Here is a 17529-nt window from a genome sequence, read left to right on the forward strand (position 1 = left end):
AATCCGCCCCACCTCCTGAGGCCTGACCAATCAGAAGTACCGCCTCTCTGACCCTCCGCCAATGAAAAGGCCCGCGAGTCTCCCTGGGTTGGGCTGAATGAGGAAGGCGGGGGCGGGGTGGGTGGGGAAAGGGGCGGAGCTTCTTTGTCCCACCTCTTCCCAAGGAGGTGGGCAGGGGATCCTGCATCAGCAGTGGGCGAGAACTGGGGAAGGACGTGAAGCTTGCCCAATCAGAGCTCATCATGCTGCCTGGGTAGCCAATAGGCCGCGGCAAAGAGGTGGAATGGGGCGGGGCCGGGGGGTTGAAGGGACGGTAAGCGGCGGAGGAGAGAGCTGGCGCAGCTGCCGTGGTGGCAGCGGCTGAAGTGGCGGCGCCTGCGGCGGCTGCAACAGCTCCAGGCTCGGGGCTTTGGCGGCGGCGGCGGCGGCGGCGCCGGCGGGCTGGGCTGCGCGGTGCGGACCCCGGCGCGCGGTCCGGGTTGCTGGGGCGGCGCGTGTAAGAATCTGAGGGGTGCGAGCGATGGCCTGACGGAGAGGGCAGGGGCCAGGGGTCAGAGGGCATGGAGTAAGGGGTTGCGCCGCGCTCTGGGCTGTGGGAGGCGGGCAGGGCGGGCCCAGAGGGACTTCGGGAAGTCATCGCCGCGCTTTTCTCCCTCCAGCCCAGGCCGGTGCTTGGCGCGCCCTCTCCTCGCTCCCGGCTTCCTGGGGCGACCCCCAAGTTGGGGCCCGGACCAGAGCCGGGAGCACGTGGAGCTGGAGCCCGCATTCCTTGTCCCCCACCCGACCCCGCCATCTGCTCGGCTCCCTGGCGCCCTCAGGCGCCCCACCCGCAGGGTCTCGTGCCTGAGTCTGGATGGCTGCTGGCCCGGTGTCCTGGGACCTGTCCCCACGGATGACCCTTACTGGGTCCTCTATAGAGGGAGGAGCAGAGCCCGCCGAAGGAGCACTGGGCTGGGACTCAGGAGCCCTGCACTGTGTGACCTTGGGCCAGTCCCTGCTCCCCTGTGGGCCTCACTTTTCCCCTCTCTGCAAAATGATGGGCTGGAGTTCAAATTGCTGGTCTGGTTCTGGCAGGAGGTAGATGGTAATGGTTGAGTGGGGAGGGCCCCCGCATTCAGACAGCCTGAGATCGAGCTGTTGAAATCTGGGCTCTTACCACCTCCCTGCTTATAAAAGGCAGGGTAATTTAGCCCCTCTGAGCCCCAGTTTTCCCCATCTGTGAAGTGGGGATATTAGCTAAGTAGGATTTCTCAACAGCAGCACTGTTGACATTGGAGCCACATATTTCGACGTTGTGGCAGGTCTCGCCTGTGCGTTGCAGGGTGGCTGCTTAGGAGCACCCCTGGTCTCTACCTACTAGCACCCCTCCCCCCTAGTTATGATAATCAAAAATGTCTCCGTATGTTACTGGTGTCCCCCGAGGGCCCAAATCACCCTGGTAGAGACCCACAGAACTCACATACCGCATGCATTGTTAGCAAGCAGTCCTATATTAAACAGTTAAAATAAAAACCTCTAGCCATTATGATAGCAATGATAAAAAAAAAAAAATTTAGAAACCTCTTCTTGATGAGTTGAGAAGGTTGGTAGATCCTCTCACCTACAAAGTAAATGGCAGGGAGAGAATGAGAAGACGTTGATCACTGTCAAAGCTGCGCGAGGGATGCAAGGAAGTTCATTTACATATTCGGTCTATTTTCGAATATGTTTGAAAATACCTGTGGTGAAAAGTTAAACGGAAGAGAAAACAAATAAAACACACGCTGCTGCGCAAGACTGCCCGAGTGGCGGCGTCTCAGTTGGGATTTCCTCCCTTGCGTTCTCCACTTGCTTGTTTTCCAAGCAAAATTAATCCCCGGATTTGGGGGGACACTTAAAAAAGTCGCACAGGAAGTTGGCTGGGCAGAGCGCTCCGGGCTTAACCAATAGAATGGCGCTCACTTTCACTGCCTACTTTTAAGAAGATGTTGACGCGCAGGAACTTGCCCAGGGTTTTGCTGGTGGCGTGTGGAAGAAGCAAATGGCCGGCTTGCCCTTTAGTGGTTTAGTTTGGAGACCGACTTGATGGGGCCCAGAAGGCCTCGGCTTGAGGAAGGAACCTGCTGCCGTCTTTAAGTTCAAAGGTCTGCCGTCAGATCTGCTGAGTCTTCGCTTTTGGTCCCACTCAGCGGAAGCGGGAATGTGTATAAATAGGAACCGCAGCAGGCTAGTTCTGCGGGTTCTAAATGGGGAGTCCAGGATGAGTGCCGTTTGCTGTGTGACGCCGCGATGTCATTTAAAAAAATGCTCGTCTCCTTCCTCCCGAAACACCTAAATCTAGGAGAATAATGCTTATATAAGAATGATATGGGCAAGTGTGGGTGATCTGGCACGCTGACTCTGCACGTCTTTGAGGCTGGGTGCTGTGTAAACCCCCGAGGCTGGGTCTGGGAGAAATTGTAGTGCGGTGGCTGGGATAACCGGTCCGGAGCCAGACCGTGTAGTTCAAAGTTTGGCTTTCGAGCTGTGGGTTCTTGGTCAAGTCACTTAATGTCTCTGAGCCGGAAGTCTCTCGTTCTGTAATGGGGGTTAGTACGGGGGTTAATAACTTGCGGGGTTCCTGGGTGGCTCAGTCGGTTAAGCGTCCGGCTCTTGGTTTCGGCTCAGGACACGCTCTCACCCTTTGTGAGTTCAAGCCCCGCGTCCAGCTCAGCACTGACAGTGGGGAGCCTGCTTGGGATTCTCTCTCCCCTACCTGCCTGCCCCCACCCCTACCCCGCTTGCCCTGTCTCTCTCTCAAAATAAATAAACTTAAAAAGAAAATCCTACTTACTATTAATGAAGTTTCAATCAGCTTTACTTAAAAATTGCTAGAAAACCCCTGCTACATAGTAAATGCTCAATGAGTATTAACTACTATTATTTTAATGGGTTTTTTTTTTTAAGTCGAAAATCTTCACAAAACACATAAACAAGGGTCAAGAGGGATGGAGGTGGTGGAACATATTAGCCATAATCTCAATCTCCAAACATAATTATGCTTAAATTTTCAGTATTTGTTCTTACACAGTTCCCTGCCATACTTTAATGCTATTACTGTAATACTCTATTTATTTTTTATTTAAAAAAAGTTTTTTTTAATGTTTATTTATTTTTGAGAGAGAGAGAGGGAGCGGGGGAGGGACAGAGAGAGAGAGACACACACACAGAATCTGAAGCAGGCTCCAGGCTCTGAGCTGTTAGCACAGAGCCTGACGTGGGGCTCAAACCCATGAACCATGAGATCATGACCTGAGCTGAAGTCGGACGCTTAACCGACTGAGCCACCCGGGCACCCCTGTAATACCCTTTATTGAGATAGAATTCACATACCATAAAAAAATCCACCATTTTAAAGGGTACAATTCCGTACTTTTTAGTACATTTGCATGGTTATGCAACCATTGCCACTGTCTGATTCCAGAATGTTTTCATCAGTGGTTGTATTTTAATAATTGTTTTTCTCTTTTTACCCCCCCTCCCCCCGAAACCTAGAAGATGCCTCTGATGGAGGAGTTTCTGGGAAGTACCTCTGGGCCAGTGGCTTTGAACGAGAGCTCAAAGCAGAGACTATTCAAAGTTCTGGACATCGCATCCCGAGGGCTGCAGGAGAAGAGAACATGGCTGTGAGTTTAGATGACGACGTTCCCCTCATCCTGACCTTGGATGAGGGTGGCGGTGCCCCACTAGCTCCCTCCAACGGCCTGGGCCAAGAGGAGCTGCCTCGCAGAAGTAAGACTGGGGGGGGGGGGGGGCGAGCATTTGTCGTGATCCATTGATTTGAGGGTTTGGGGTTTTGCTCTGTGTCTTCCTCTAAACCAGAGCCTGGCATGAAGTGAGCCCAAGAGAGGCGAGCTTTAAATTTTTTACATTTTAATTGTGTTTCTGGCAGAACGGGAGACCTTAAAAAGCTTCCTGGTCCTTGTCCCGGAGCCATTTCCCTCGCATGCTCAGGCTTGGTGTCCGGGAGAGCTTAAAATAAACTTTCGTTTTGTGGAGGGTCCTGAGATGTCAGGGGTCAGTGCTTTAGGAGCTCCTTACCAAATGGACGTGCCGCCCGCTGGCCATGCTCCTGAGCCAGGACAGAGGGCTATTGCTATCCTCCAGATCACATGGGAACACACTTGGGCCCCGGGAAAGACGAGCCTGGCCCTTCCGTCTCCTTTGTCCAGAGAGAACACAGTCAGGTTGCAGGGAGCTCAGCAGCGTCCCCTTGGAAATGATGAAGGACAACATTGTTCCTGTGGCTGAGACTATGACGGGAGGCCTGGCTCCCTGTAAACTGGCCTCTCCTTGCTTGGCAAATTCAGTCCGCCGCCCCCACCCCCACCCCCCCATCTCCATGGTAGATCTGGGTGGTCTAGGAAGGTTAGACTATCAATCTCTTCCCTAAGCGCCATTCAGGGCTGAGAAATCAGTGGCTCTGATTTCAGGCTCACTTCTTAGATGCCCTAGAGCTAGCAAGCTGAGTGTGAAAGCTCCTCTTATCTGTTATCTTAACTAAGATCCTTTGGTAGCGAAGGCACTATTCCTATTTTAAGGAGGAGGAGACCATGAGTCCGAGAGGTGAAATAACATGCCCAGGGTCACACAGCCAAGCAAGTGGCTGAGGTCACATTTGAACCCAGGACTGTCTGACTCCCTTCCTCCTCCTTCTCCCTTTTTTCCTCTCCATCACAAGCCCTTGATAAATGCGAGTGCTGGCCCTTAGCATTTGTATATATTAATGTCATCAAGATGAGCGTGTTGTCACTTTCCAGATTTACAGAGGAAGAAACAGCCTCACAGAGGTTAAGTGACTTGTCCCAAGTCAGACAGCTAGTAAGCGGTAACGCCCCTCTGATACCTGCCCCTACACCCTGTGTGAGGTGCTTTGAAGAAAGTGATGTAAATGAACGTGACCTCGTCTCAGCTTGAAAGTAGGATCCTCCCTAGCGAAGGGGTGGTCACGTCCATGGCCAACAAGGGAATGGACCACAAGGGAGGGTGGTTGACATGCTAAGGGTGTGGATCATTCTGGAAATAGTCCAGCTCAGGATTCTAAATTGGAATCCTGGTCATCGTCGTGAGTGCCGCTTTTAAGTCCTTGCATAGTGTCAGCTGATGGCCGGGGTGTTCAGCTCTCCTGCGGATCAGCGGAAAGAGCAACCTAGTTCTGTGTCAAGATCAGGTTTGGCACCAGTGACGGAGCTTGAGTGGGAAATAGGCCAAGTAGACAATAAAACCAACCTTGGATGGGCCACTGGCGAGGCTATTCTTTTTTTTTTTTTTTTAATGTTTATTTATATTTGAGAGAGAGAGAGAGAGAGAGCGACAGTGCTCCAGCAGGAGAGGGGCAGAGAGAGAGGGAGACACAGAATCGGAAGCGGGCTCCAGGCTCCGAGCGGTCAGCACAGAGCCTGTCGCGGGGCCTGAACCCAGGAGCTTCGAGATCATGACCTGAGCTGAAGTCGGACTGCCGACCGATGTAGCCACGCAGGTGCCCCCTGGTGAGGCTAGTCTTACCTTGGTGAAGTTGGTGGCTCCTTTAGGCTGTATAAGAAGAATGAAATATAGGGGCACCTGGGTGGCTTAGTTGGTTAAGCACCTGACTTTAGCTCAGGTCATGATCTCGCGGTTTGTGGGTTCCAGCCCCGTGTCAGGCTCTGTGCTGACAGCTGGGAGCCCGGAGCCTGCTTTGGATTCTGTGTCTTCCTCTCTTTCCGCCCCTCCCCACCCCCCCTTTCAAAAACAAATAATAAAACATTAAAAAAAAAAAAAGGGAAGGTCCAGGGAAAGTGTACTTTCCGTGCAGTGTGTTGGTGCCTCAGTTTCCCCTCTCACCCTCTTACTAGATCATTTGCTCAAACCTCCGAGAGCTGGTGGGTGTAACCCACCAAGCCTCGCTGGCAAATCGGTCGGGCCTCTCTGAGGAAAGAAGAGATTTCAGAGGAGACCTACTGCGCCTCAGTTCACGCCTTTGTTATTTCATGCTTGGATTTTGGCATTGGCCTTCTCCCCAAAGCCCCCCGTCCCCGTGGTCTTGAACAGTCTGTCTGAACCACAAATCGGACCCGGTACTTTCCCGAGCTCGCAGCCCCCCAGGACCTTGCCGACCCCTACGGGATGCGGGCCAAACTCTTTAGCCAGCGCCCTCGGCCTTGTGTGCCCCGGTGCCTTCTTGCCTGAATGGTCCCATTTTCCCGCCTTTGCCACAGTGTCAGGCCGCTTCGGGCTCTGTGAAAGGCCCATGCGTTCTTCAGCCGCTCTGCCTTGCTGGTGACTCTGCCCAGCCTCTGGTTTGCTGCCATTGTTGCTTGCTTCCAGTTCTGTCTTGGAGATCCTGCTGACACTCCCGTCTCTTCGAAGCCTTCTCCGGACCTCCCCTTCCTGACAGGGCTAATCACTCACTGCCCTTTCCTGCTTTGGCGTCTAGATGAGGCTCCCACCATTGCAAGTAGCTTACTGCGTGGTAATGACTTGTTTAGCCGTCTGATCACCTGCTGGGCCCTGCGTTCCATTCATCTTGGCATCACCCAGCTCGATGCCTGCGGTACATAGGCACTCAACAGCTCATGGTGGAAATAAAACCTCATTGGGTTTTCTGGGGCCTTATCGCTAGCTCGTGGGAGTGGTGTCAGGGACCTGGTCAGAGGCGGGCGGTATCTCCCCCTGCCTTTTCTCCTAACCGGCACTCAGAGTCTCATTTTCCCCAGTACAGCCGATTGTCCTAGAGGCTCCCACCGTCGACACCCAGTCCGTGGCTGATGTAAACCCTTTCGGTGTTAAGGAGTTGGCAGGATTTAGACGGAGGCCTTCAGCGGAGTTGGCAGCTACGTGGGCATGAGCCACTGAGAACCAAGCCAGCTTTCTAAGGCCGTGAACCTTGTTCTGGAGGCCGGAAGGAAGTCCAACATCACGTCCGCGGCAGGATCAGCTTTTCTCTGAGGCCCTTCTCCTTTACCTGCAGACAGCTGCCTTCTGACTGTGTCCTCACATGTTTGTCCCCGAGTCTGTGTGTCTGTGTCCTAATCTATTCTTACAAGGACACCAGTCACCAGTCAGATTGGCTTAAGGCCCAGCCATATGACCTCATTTTACCTTAATTACTGCTTTCAAAGCTCCGTCTCCAAACACAGCCACATTCTGGGGTCCTGGGGGTTAGTACTTCAGCATAGGAATTTTAGGGGCACCTGGGTGGCTCAGTCGGTTGAGCGTCCGGCTTCGGCTCGGGTCATGATCTCGCGTTTTGTGGGTTCGAGCCCCGCGTCGGGCTCTGCGCTGCCAGCTCGGAGCCTGGAGCCGGCTTCGGATTCTGTGTCTCCTTCTCTCTCTGCCCCTCCGCCGCTTGTGCTCTGTCTCTCTCTGTCAAAAATAAATAAATAAATAAATGTAAAAAAACAAAACACAACAAAAAAAAAAATAGGAATTTTAGAGGGACACAGTTCAGCCTGTAACACTCCTTTCCTTTTCCTTTCCTCCTCCCATGCAGGAGCCTGGCTGTGCTGCCTGTGACCTTTGACCCTGTGCTAGGGATGGCCTATGCTAGAATATTATCCCTGCAGGGAATTGAAGGGTTGGGATTTTTTTCTTCCCTTTGTGGGCAAGAATGGATTTTATCCAAGATTCAGACATCTCTCTGGGCTATAAGAGCGGCTGCCGAAATGCTAACGGATGACTCACAGGCAGAAGATGTCAGGTTGATAAAGGAGGCAGGTATAAGCAGAGGTATTTAAAGCTTGGAAATTAGGAATAACCTTGAACATGGTCAGTGGGGCTGACGTGTGACAGCGTGGTTTAGAAATCGCTCGTGGCCTGCATTGTGTATCAGGCAGCGGTCTAGGCCGCCATTAGACCGTAGAGGGTGAACGCCGTGGGCAATACAAAGGATTTTCCAAGGGAATTCTGGTCACACTCACCTTTTGCCTTCTCATTGCCTTTTAACCCAACAGCTGCCTAAGATGGGCCTGTACTCGCTGCTTTCTCTGGGTGTAAGAAGGATTAGGGTCGAGGGGAGGGGCTGACACACTTAGTCTCATGAGCTACTTTGGGGTTTGTTTGTTTGTTTTTAAGTTTATTTATTTTAGCAATCTCTACACCCAACGTGGGGCTCGAACTCACGACCCTGAGATCAAGAGCCGCATGCTCTACTGACTGAGCCAGCCAGGCGCTCCTTCCTAGGCTACTTCGGTGCTGGTGGCCCATGGTTTCCAGGTGACAGGCCATGCAGGGATAAGGCGTAAGGTGACAGAGCAGAGGAGCCCCGTCTTCCTCCTTCACCCTGTTGCCTGGCATGCCATCAGGAGTTGCCTAACTCGGTGTGAGGTCTAGCAGCGTAGAGGACCACTGCTCCCCTGTCTCCAGGTGCACCCCCTTCCCCCCACCCACCACAGGGGCCGACATGTGGCACCCTTGGCTCCTTTTCCACAGTCTTCGTTCAGGCAAGGTGGGCCAGAGCTGTTGGCCTGGGGGCAGGTGTAGCCAGGATGAGCTGGGAAAGAGCAGTGGGGGCTGTCCGCCCGAGGATGATCACCCCCAAGGTGGGCTCTCCATCAACAGAAATCTGTGCCCACGGTTCTTTCCCTGACTGAGCGTCTCCAGCATGCTTGCCAAAAAGAGTGAATGCAGCCCAGGGGACCCGTGTAGCTTTCGTCACCCGTGATACCCCGGATGGTGGCCTGGTTAAGCACGTGGGCTCCGGAGAGTCAAGCTCCAGGGTTCCACTCCTACCTGAATAGGGATCTCAGCCTCTCTGAGCCTCAGTGTCCTCATCTGTGGAGTGGGCTCATGCTAGCATCTCCCAGGAGGGTTGCTGGGGGGCATTTGGTGAGATCACACGTGTGCCGCCCGTGGTGAGTGTTCGGCTAGTCATAGGCAGGCGTTACTGTCGTGGCCAGAAACGGGGCTTCTTCGGTGGAATATAGGGGTCCTGAACCCAGGCCAGGATCTGAATCCTGTTTGCCTCGCTCCTGGCACAGCGGGTGGCCGCCGGCAAGCCAGGAAGCGGAGGCAGCATGGCAGCTGGAGACCAAGCAGCAATTAGATTTTTCACGGCCTCCCAGGGAGCCTGGGCATTTGGCTTTCTTGGGGCCTTGCCGAGGCAGAATGCCGGGTGTCACCGGGCCGGCAGAGGCACCAATTAAAATGAGCAAGCGCCCGGCATGCTGGGTTGCAGCCATCTAACCCAGACTTGAAGCCTTTTACTTCCTCAGCCCTCCCGGTCTTCGTGGGGGATCCTGTCTGTTGCCTCGGGCCCCCCTGCCATGAGATGCCATCTCTCCCCTCCGCCCGCAGAGAGCAGCCGCGTCGAAACGGCGCAGTGGCAGCTGGGTGCGAGCTGGAGAGCCCCGCTCTGTACCCATTGCCTTGGGGAGGTCTGAGTTCACGTTTGCTCCGGAGCTCCGTGAGCCAGAACCGTCAGCTTCTCAGCCTCCGAGTCGGGGAGGGCACCCGGGAGGGCTTAGATGGCTCACAGCAGCATGTCTCTGGTGGTTTCCGGGTGCGGTGCTCTCCCTGGGGCCACCTTCGAAGGGAACCCGGGCCCTTGAGAGGAAGCGCTGAGAGGGATGCCAGTCCCCAGACCGCCCCCATCCCATTTTTGCGTTCGGGGAGCCCACAAGGCAGCTCTCCGTTCTCCCTTTGCTGGGGTAAACTCCTTGATTTGGACATTTCTTAACTCCTTCCCTTCTGGTAACGGCTCTCGGGTACTGAGCCCCTCCCATGTGCCAGGCAGTGTCCAGGAGCACTCCGCTTGTGCCGGCCGTCACTGGGTGCTCCCAGCGCTTGCAGGATCCTCGTCAGCAGGAGAGCAAACTGATGCTCTTGGAGGTTGAAACGTACCCGAGGTCACGCAGCCAAGAAGTGCCGGCGGCATCGAACGCAGGTCTTCTGACTCCGGACTCAGGCTCTTAACTGATGTGCCACATGCCACGAAGTGAACTCTGTGCACGAGGCAGCATTTTAGGCTGAATTCTCTTTCCCAAAAGGAAGCTGGTTTCTGTCTTTATCTTGTTTTTTGTTTTTTAACTTTTATTTCCTATGAGACATGGTATTCTAAATTGGAGTTTCGTACCTGGAGCTCCTTCTCATAGCTGGGGCGCCTGGGTGGCTCAGTCGGTTAAGCGTCCGACTTCGGCTCAGGTCATGATCTCGTGGTTCGTGGGTTCGAGCCCCGCGTCGGGCTCTGTGCTGACAGTTCAGAGCCTGGAGCCTGCTTCGGATTCTGTGTCTCCCTTTCTCTCTCTGACCCTCTCCCGCTCACAGTGTCTCTCCCTGCCTCTCAAACATGAATAAAAAAATTAAAAGAAAATAGCCCAGCCGATGGGGTTTCATCGTACAAGTTGTATTGGATCATCACAGGGGACCGGAAAATGTGGGCAAGTGAAAAACCAGACCACAAAGGACACCCACGACTCTACCCCGTAGAAAACTGTGGCTTTCTCTTCCACATTTGCTGTTCCTCCGCTCTTCCTGTGCCCAGGCATTGGGCTCAATTTTACATCCTGGTGGTTGGGCTGAAATTGAGAACTTAGGAGTCAATATTGGGGAAGTAGACAGGAAGGACAAAGGAAAGTCAGCTTTGGAGCATGAGACTTAATGAGACTCAGTGAGGAGGGCAATCCCCTTAGGTCACGGTTCCAGGGGCAGGGGACCCCACATCCGGCCCTCCCTGGAGAATGTTCCTTGGACTGGATAACTGAGTTAGGTCATTGGAATTTGGGCTCTCTTTGGCACTGGGGTCCCTCTTGCCTTGTTTGCTCTTTGGGGGAAGGACTTATCTAGCTGTAAAAACGTGTGGTTCTTCCTCTTCTCGAACCTCATGAGGGTCTGGTTCAGCTGAATTGTCCTCATAGGATAGGGCCTGAGAGCTCGGCTGGCCTGGAGCCCTGTAGGCCTGGGGCACGCTGGGGAGCGTGTGTGCTGCTGTGTAAGGGGCGGCTGCCCCTTTGGTCACTCACTGCCACGCAGGATCACAGGCAGGTTGTTACCACATTTTCCAGTGTTGCAGGAGAAGTCCAAACCTACATTTTTAATCGGAAGTCTTATGATTTCTATTTTTATTATTTAAAAAAACCTTTTTTTAGTGTTCATTTTTGTGAGAGAGAAACAGAGTGAGCACGGGAGAGGGGCAGAGAGAGAGGGAGACGCAGAATCCGAAGCAAGGCTCCAGGCTCTGAGCCGTCAGCACAGAGCCCGACGCGGGGCTTGAACTCACGAGCCATGAGATCGTGCCGAGCTGAAGTCAGATGCGTAACTGACTGAACCACCCAGGCGCCCTGGAAGTCTTCTGATTTTTAAATATTGGTAACTCGTTCTTATTTCTTAAACACAGCCGGCCGAATACAATCTGGTCACTGGGCTGCTGCTCTATGACCTCTGAGCCGGAACACACGAATTCAGCCTTGGCTTTGTGTTCAGAACAAAGTACTTCAAAATAAGGAAACAGTATAAAACCGACCAAGGAACTACAGCCCATGAAGTATTCTTGACCTTTGGGTGGCATTCAGTGGGAATTGGAACGGCCCTGGGGATTTCGCTCTCTGCTTCCATGTGATTTGCCTAAAGAAAGCCCAGATTTCATCCATCTGTGGAATGGAGGCTGGAGCTCGGGGGCGGACGTGCCAGGCCGGGCACATATGGATGAGAGGGCAGAGCAGGTGGGCGCATCTCCTACAAACCCCTTTGTCTTCCTCTTCTGTTTATACTTTCCTCCCTCTGGGTTGTAGTTCTTGCAACTCTCGGCTGGGGGGCCCATTTTCCTTTCTTTCTCTTCATTTGCATTCTGTCCAACTTTAAGACCATCTTCTCTGTTCTTAGCTATTTGATCCAAACTGGGGCTGGGAATTTTTTTTTTTTTTTTTTTTTGGCTTTGACTTTGAGATGTATAATAAAGATTCAGGCCGGTGTTAGAAATTAGAAAAAAAAAAAAAAAAAAGTAACAGTGAAGGGGCGTCTGGGTGGCTCAGTTGTTTTAAGTTTCCAACTTCAGCTCAGGTCACGATCTCACGGTTCGTGGGTTCGAGCCCCGCGTCGGGCTCTGGGCTGACCGCTCGGAGCCCGGCGCCTGCTTCGGATTCTGTGTCTCCCTGTCTCTCTCTGCCCCTTCCCCCGCTCATGCTCTGTCTTTCTCTTCTCTCTCAAAAGTAAATATTAAAAAATACAGTACCAACTGAATAGCTAGTGTAAGAGCGGCAGGGGGGGGGAAGACCGTTCCAGAGGAAGGAAACAGGGGGCAGAGGCCCGGAGGTGTCGGAGTGGGTGCGTATGGGAGGTGCTTGGGCTGGAGGGTGGGGAGGACAGACTGTCTCCAGATCTTACAGGGTCTCTCCCCGTCCACCTCAGGAGCTGGGGCCTCATCCTGGGTGATGGAGAAGCCCGAGAGGGTGCTTCTGGCGGGGGAGCGACGCGGTCACGTTTCAGGGGCGTTGTTGGAGAATTCGCTCAGGCCGCCCTGTGGAGAGTGGCTGGAGCTGGGCGTGGAGACTGGCTAACATGGTGGCAGCCCAGGGACACGGTGGGACCTGTTTTGTTCGGCCTGAACGGTTTCCAGGGGTGGCGTGATCAAGCAGCCATTATGCTTGGTCACAGAATGAGCACACAGCCCCTGTGGCCTCACACACCCCGGCTTCCTGGGTTTGTTACCCGCCTGGGGCCTGTAGGTGTTTGGGTTTGTTGCCTTTGGAGTAAATTTCGGTGGTAGGTTACCGCGGCAGCGACGACACCGTGGCAGGAGTCAAGAGAGCAAATGACAGCGGAGGGTCATCTAAGGGAGTAGCAGACGGGCCTGTGGCCAGGTGGCATTTGGGGACAGGTGGCATCGGGGATGCCGGGGAGACGGGCAGGGGCAGTGGCGCGGGCAGAGGGAAGGACGTGTGCAGGCCAGAGGCCAGCACGCTAGGGGCGCGTCAGATGTGGGGCGTAGTTAAGCGTATAGGCTCTCGGGGGCACCTGGGTGGCTCAGTCGGTTGAGCGTCCGACTTAGGGTCAGGTCATGACCTCACTGTTCGTGGGTTCGAGCCCCGCGTCAGGCTCTGTGCTGACAGCTTGCTCAGAGCCTGGAGGCTGCTTCGGATTCTGTGTCTCGTTCTCTCTCTGCCCCTCTCCGGCTCGTGCTGTCTCTTTCTGCCTCTCAAAGATAAATAAATGTTAAAAAAAAAGAAAGAGTATAGGCTCTCAAACCGCCTGAGTTTGAATGGGCTCTGCTGTTTACGGCCGTGGGTTAAACGAGATGGCATATAGCAGGCGATTAGCACAGTGCCTTACGCCAGATTGAGCGTTTGCTGGATGTTGGCCATTATTATTTGGGTCAGAGCAGGCAGACCCATGTTATGGAGAGCCTAGAATGCCGACAGCAGGAGTTTGTGAACTTGGGCACAGAAGCTACTATGTGTGTTTGGTGACATGATGACAAAACCTCTTCCCTCTGACCTCTTGCCAACTCTGGATGCCTTTTCCAGCCACCGTGGTATCCTTCCTTAGAAACCCTGAGGTGGGTGAGCCCCGGATAGCAGTGACTTTTGTCCCTGGAGATTGGGCGGTGGATGGAGAGGAGACAGACTCCTAGGATATTCTGTAGCGGCAGGAGCCAGGTTTGGCATTTTTTTTCTGGACTTCCCCGGGGCCGGGTCATCCGCAGTCCTGAGGCTCAGCGCTGTGCCTGCCTCGTGCTAGGCACTCAGGAAACATCTGGACAAAATAGAACTGAGGAGTACTCGCCCAGGGTCCCCTGCCCTGGGGCATAGGTGAGGGCCTTCTAGAAACATCAGGAACGAGGTCTGACAAAAGGGCAAGGAGTTAGTGAAGGAAGAGTGAGATCGGGGTGAGTATATTCTGCTGTGCCCTGCCCCCCCCCCCATGCCTTTCCTAGCCCCACCACGCCAAGCCCTTACGATCAGAAAAGACCTACTCTCCTGATTGAAAAAGGCATGGTGTCCAGCTGTATCCGGCAGATAAGTTTCTGCTTTGTTCCATAGCACTGACAGGACCCCCTCAACAATCCATTGTAGTCGAGGGTTGATCAGGAAGTTCTCAGTCGGCTCAGCCAGGAAGCTAGATCTAACTCTGTCCCCCTTCACGAGAAAGCTTTTATGTGAAAAGAAAGCTTTTTCCCCTCCGTGGAGAAAAGGAGGGTCGGATTCTGTCCTCATAACCACCCTTCGTGTACTGAGGAAGTGATATCTTGGCATACAACTGGGGCATTTGGATTGCAAATTTAAAAAATACATGTATATATATATATACACACACACACACACACATTTTTAAAAATTTTTTCAATGTTTATCTTTGAAAGAGACAGTGTGAGTGGGGGAGGGGCAGAGAGAGGAGACACAGCATCCGAAGCAGGCTCCAGGCTCTGAGCTGTCGGCACAGAGCCCGACGTGGGGCTCAAACTCACGAACCACGAGATCGAGACCTGAGCCAGAGATGGAGGCCTAACCGACTGAGCCACCCAGGTGCCCCTATATATGTGTGTGTGTATATATATATATCTTTTTTATCTCTGTGTATTTTAGCTATAAAAGCAAGCATGGAACATAATATTGTAGAAGCAGTGTCTTTTTTTTTTTTTTTTTTTTTTTTTTTTTAGGCATGATTTAGGGGTTTATATTTCTTTTTTTTTTTCTTTAAAAAAAAATTTTTTTTTTAATGTTTATTTATTTTTGAGACAGAGAGAGACAGAGCATGAACGGGGAGGGTCAGAGAGAGGGAGACACAGAATCTGAAACAGGCTCCAGGCTCCGAGCTTTCAGCACAGAGCCCGACGCGGGGCTCGAACTCACGGACCGCGAGATCGCGACCTGAGCCGAAGTCGGACGCCCAACCGACTGAGCCACCCAGGCGCCCCTAGGGGTTTGTATTTCCACGAAAGACTCCGTTATGTCTGGGGATTCTCCGAAGTGAAGGTTTGGTGGCTTCAGCCGGCCTATGGAGCCGCACTTGCAAACCTCTCCCTCCGTGTGCGCTCTGGGTTCCACCCCCTGCTCCCTGGCCCCACGGTGGATCCACTAGCTGCAAATCAGGGTCCTTTATGCTGCCATGAAGAGTGTCTCCCCCCGCCCCAGCCGGTGTTGACGCTCTCTCATTAGAGGCAGCAAGTGCTGTGATAGTGGATTGTGGTTGGAAAGGTTGTGTGTAATGTTTCTAACTGGTTTAGCCTAGTGGCCCGTGGGCATCGATGGTATGCATCCCCGTTTTGCAGACGCGCAGTTGGAGGCATGAAGGATTGGGGCCCGTTCGTTCCGCCGGGTGGGCGCTCGGGCAGGCGGGTCTGCCCTCATCGCAGACCCCTGCCGCCTCTGCTCTCTGACCTTGCCCCGCGTGTGCTTCTCTGCCCAGGCCCTAGCGGCCTTGAAAGTTTCCCTCGCCTCCCAGTGTAGAGAAGGAAACCGTAAACTTACGCCCGCCCACTCCGTGAAGGGTAGGCCAAGTTCTCGGGTCAAGTGAAAGACGAAGCCCTTGAAAAGCAGATGCTCGGACCCACCTTCCCCGCCTGCCGCCAGCCTCTGGCAGCTGCCCCAGCGCTTTCCAGGCCATGAGAAATTTCGTCTCGGTGACACTCCTGGCTGACTGGCCTCCGTTCTTTTTCCTCCACCCCAGAAATCAGAACCAATGATCAGAAGTCTTAAAGCATGGCGCCACTCATATCGTCTCATTCATTTTGTTGTTTGAACCACTTTTCACTCCCCAACCTCCCATGGGCTGCTGTCTCTTGCTTCTGACCTCTCCCCACTCCAGCTTTCCATCGGCTGAAGACCTTTGTCCCGTTCTTCCACACGGCCTTCCACAAGCCTCCCTAATCGGTTAGGGTAGTGGCCGCCTGTCCACACCCTCTCATTCTCTGAATATGCTGTGTGCACCTCATTCTCTGCTCCCTGCGCCCAGAGGCCCGCTCCCTCCCCGGCACCTGCATGTGATAGATTTGATTAATGTCTTATGTACTGAGTCGCGGTTTGCTTTGTGCCATGATGGATTCCTAAAGATTGTGAGAAAATGGGATTTTGGTGAAGTAGATAATTTAAAATATGGGCAAGAGGGCCGAGTTTGGCAAAGCTTCCTTTCGTAGTATGATTAATACCCCTTAGGTCATCCAGTGCCGAGCCGGGTTTTATAAACCACGTTCCTTCCAATCAGGGATTAACCTGTTAGTGGATTTCTTTCGAGTGTCTCCGGATGCCCGTTTGAGGTGGCTGGGCTGGACCGGGCAGGAAGGCGGAGTGCCCGACTCAGTGTAACGTCTGGGCGGGTGCTGTTGTTGTGGGTGCTGATGTACACAACTGTGCCTCTTTCTAGTAGTACAAGTTTTGCAAAGGCAAAGACCGTGTCTTTTCTGCACATACTCTGGGTGCTTCATAAACAGATGTCAAGTAGCCTATCTGGGAGTGACTCACCAGGTTCGGAGAACACCCAAGGCCCCAGGTGACTCCGTGGGTCACAGCGTAACCGGCTCCTGGAGCCATCTGGGGTGACAAGGAGACGCAAACACATGCGACAGGCCAGAAATAGTCTAGGCAGGGCCCGACCCCCGCCGCCCCTGGGAATAGCCAGCTTTTTGGACGGTTAGGTCTCTGCTTCTTTTTTTTTTTTTTTTTAGTTTTTTTAATGTTTATTTATTTCTGAGACAGAGACAGAGCATGAACGGGGGAGGGGCAGATAGAGAGGGAGACACAGAATCGGAAGCAGGCTCCAGGCTCTGAGCCGTCAGCCCAGAGCCCGACGCGGGGCTCGAACTCACGGACCACGAGATCGTGACCTGAGCTGAAGTCGGACGCTTAACCGACTGAGCCACCCAGGCGCCCCAGGTCTCTGCTTCTTAACACCTTCCCAGTTCTCCAGGAGCCCACGCGTCCCATAATTGTCGCGGAGGCCCGGGGTGCTCAGCTCCCACCTTCCCACACCTCGCCCCACCACCCCACCTTTAGCAAGAGGAAAAGGCTGCCTTTTTCTCTTGCTAATCTCTCTTTTTGTTAGATTGGGTTTTTATTTAAAAAAAGATTTTTTTTTTCAATCCTTTAGCTCTTGCTGAAAATCAGCTCGGGCAGAGTGGTTGTGCTCAGTGCAGGCTAATGGCTTGGCGCCCCTCCAAGCAGCCGGGTGTGTTGGCTTTCACTTGTGGGTGGTCGTCGACAAGCGTGATGTCTTCTCTCTGTGACTCTCGAGGGTGCCCTCTTCTCGCGGGCTCGGCTGTTCGCACTTGGCTGGCTTGCCTTGTCGTCTGCAATCACAGCTTTTATGGTGCACCCCGGGGCCAGTCTGGTCGCCTCGACAGGGCTCAGATCCGATCGATACCAAAGTCCACTCCGCCTCCAGGCCAGTTGCCCCGTTTGGTGTTATTGTAGGTTATTTTGTGCTGTTTCGGTTTAGAGATCAAACACTGGCCCAAGGTCCACAGAGACTCACCAGTCTGGAGACGGGGGTGGCCTGGAGAACTCTCAGGTCGCTAGAAATGTGTGTGTGTTGGGTGGGCGATCTTATCTGCTGGCACATGTCCCATCTACTGTTTCTTCAGAGCGTCTCAGTCTACAGCAAAGG

General features: G+C 53.4%; 1 protein-coding gene across 4 annotated transcripts in view; it reads left to right on the top strand.

Moving 5' to 3' along the window:
• Positions 1-5: 5 nt before the first annotated feature.
• TPCN1 (two pore segment channel 1) overlaps positions 6-17529 on the top strand; it is a 61111-nt gene continuing 43587 nt past the window's right edge. For 2 of the 4 annotated variants that reach the window (XM_042962476.1, XM_042962479.1), the window contains exons 1-2: positions 6-278; positions 3514-3750. In XM_042962476.1, coding sequence (XP_042818410.1) covers positions 98-278; positions 3514-3750 — 418 coding nt within the window. In that variant the 5' untranslated portion in view covers positions 6-97. Of the gene's footprint in view, positions 279-435; positions 497-3513; positions 3751-17529 lie in introns of those variants that run through there. The other 2 variants (XM_042962477.1, XM_042962478.1) reach the window with 2 other exon arrangements.

This window comes from Panthera tigris, chromosome D3 (assembly GCF_018350195.1).
Source record: "Panthera tigris isolate Pti1 chromosome D3, P.tigris_Pti1_mat1.1, whole genome shotgun sequence".
NCBI lineage: Eukaryota > Metazoa > Chordata > Mammalia > Carnivora > Felidae > Panthera > Panthera tigris.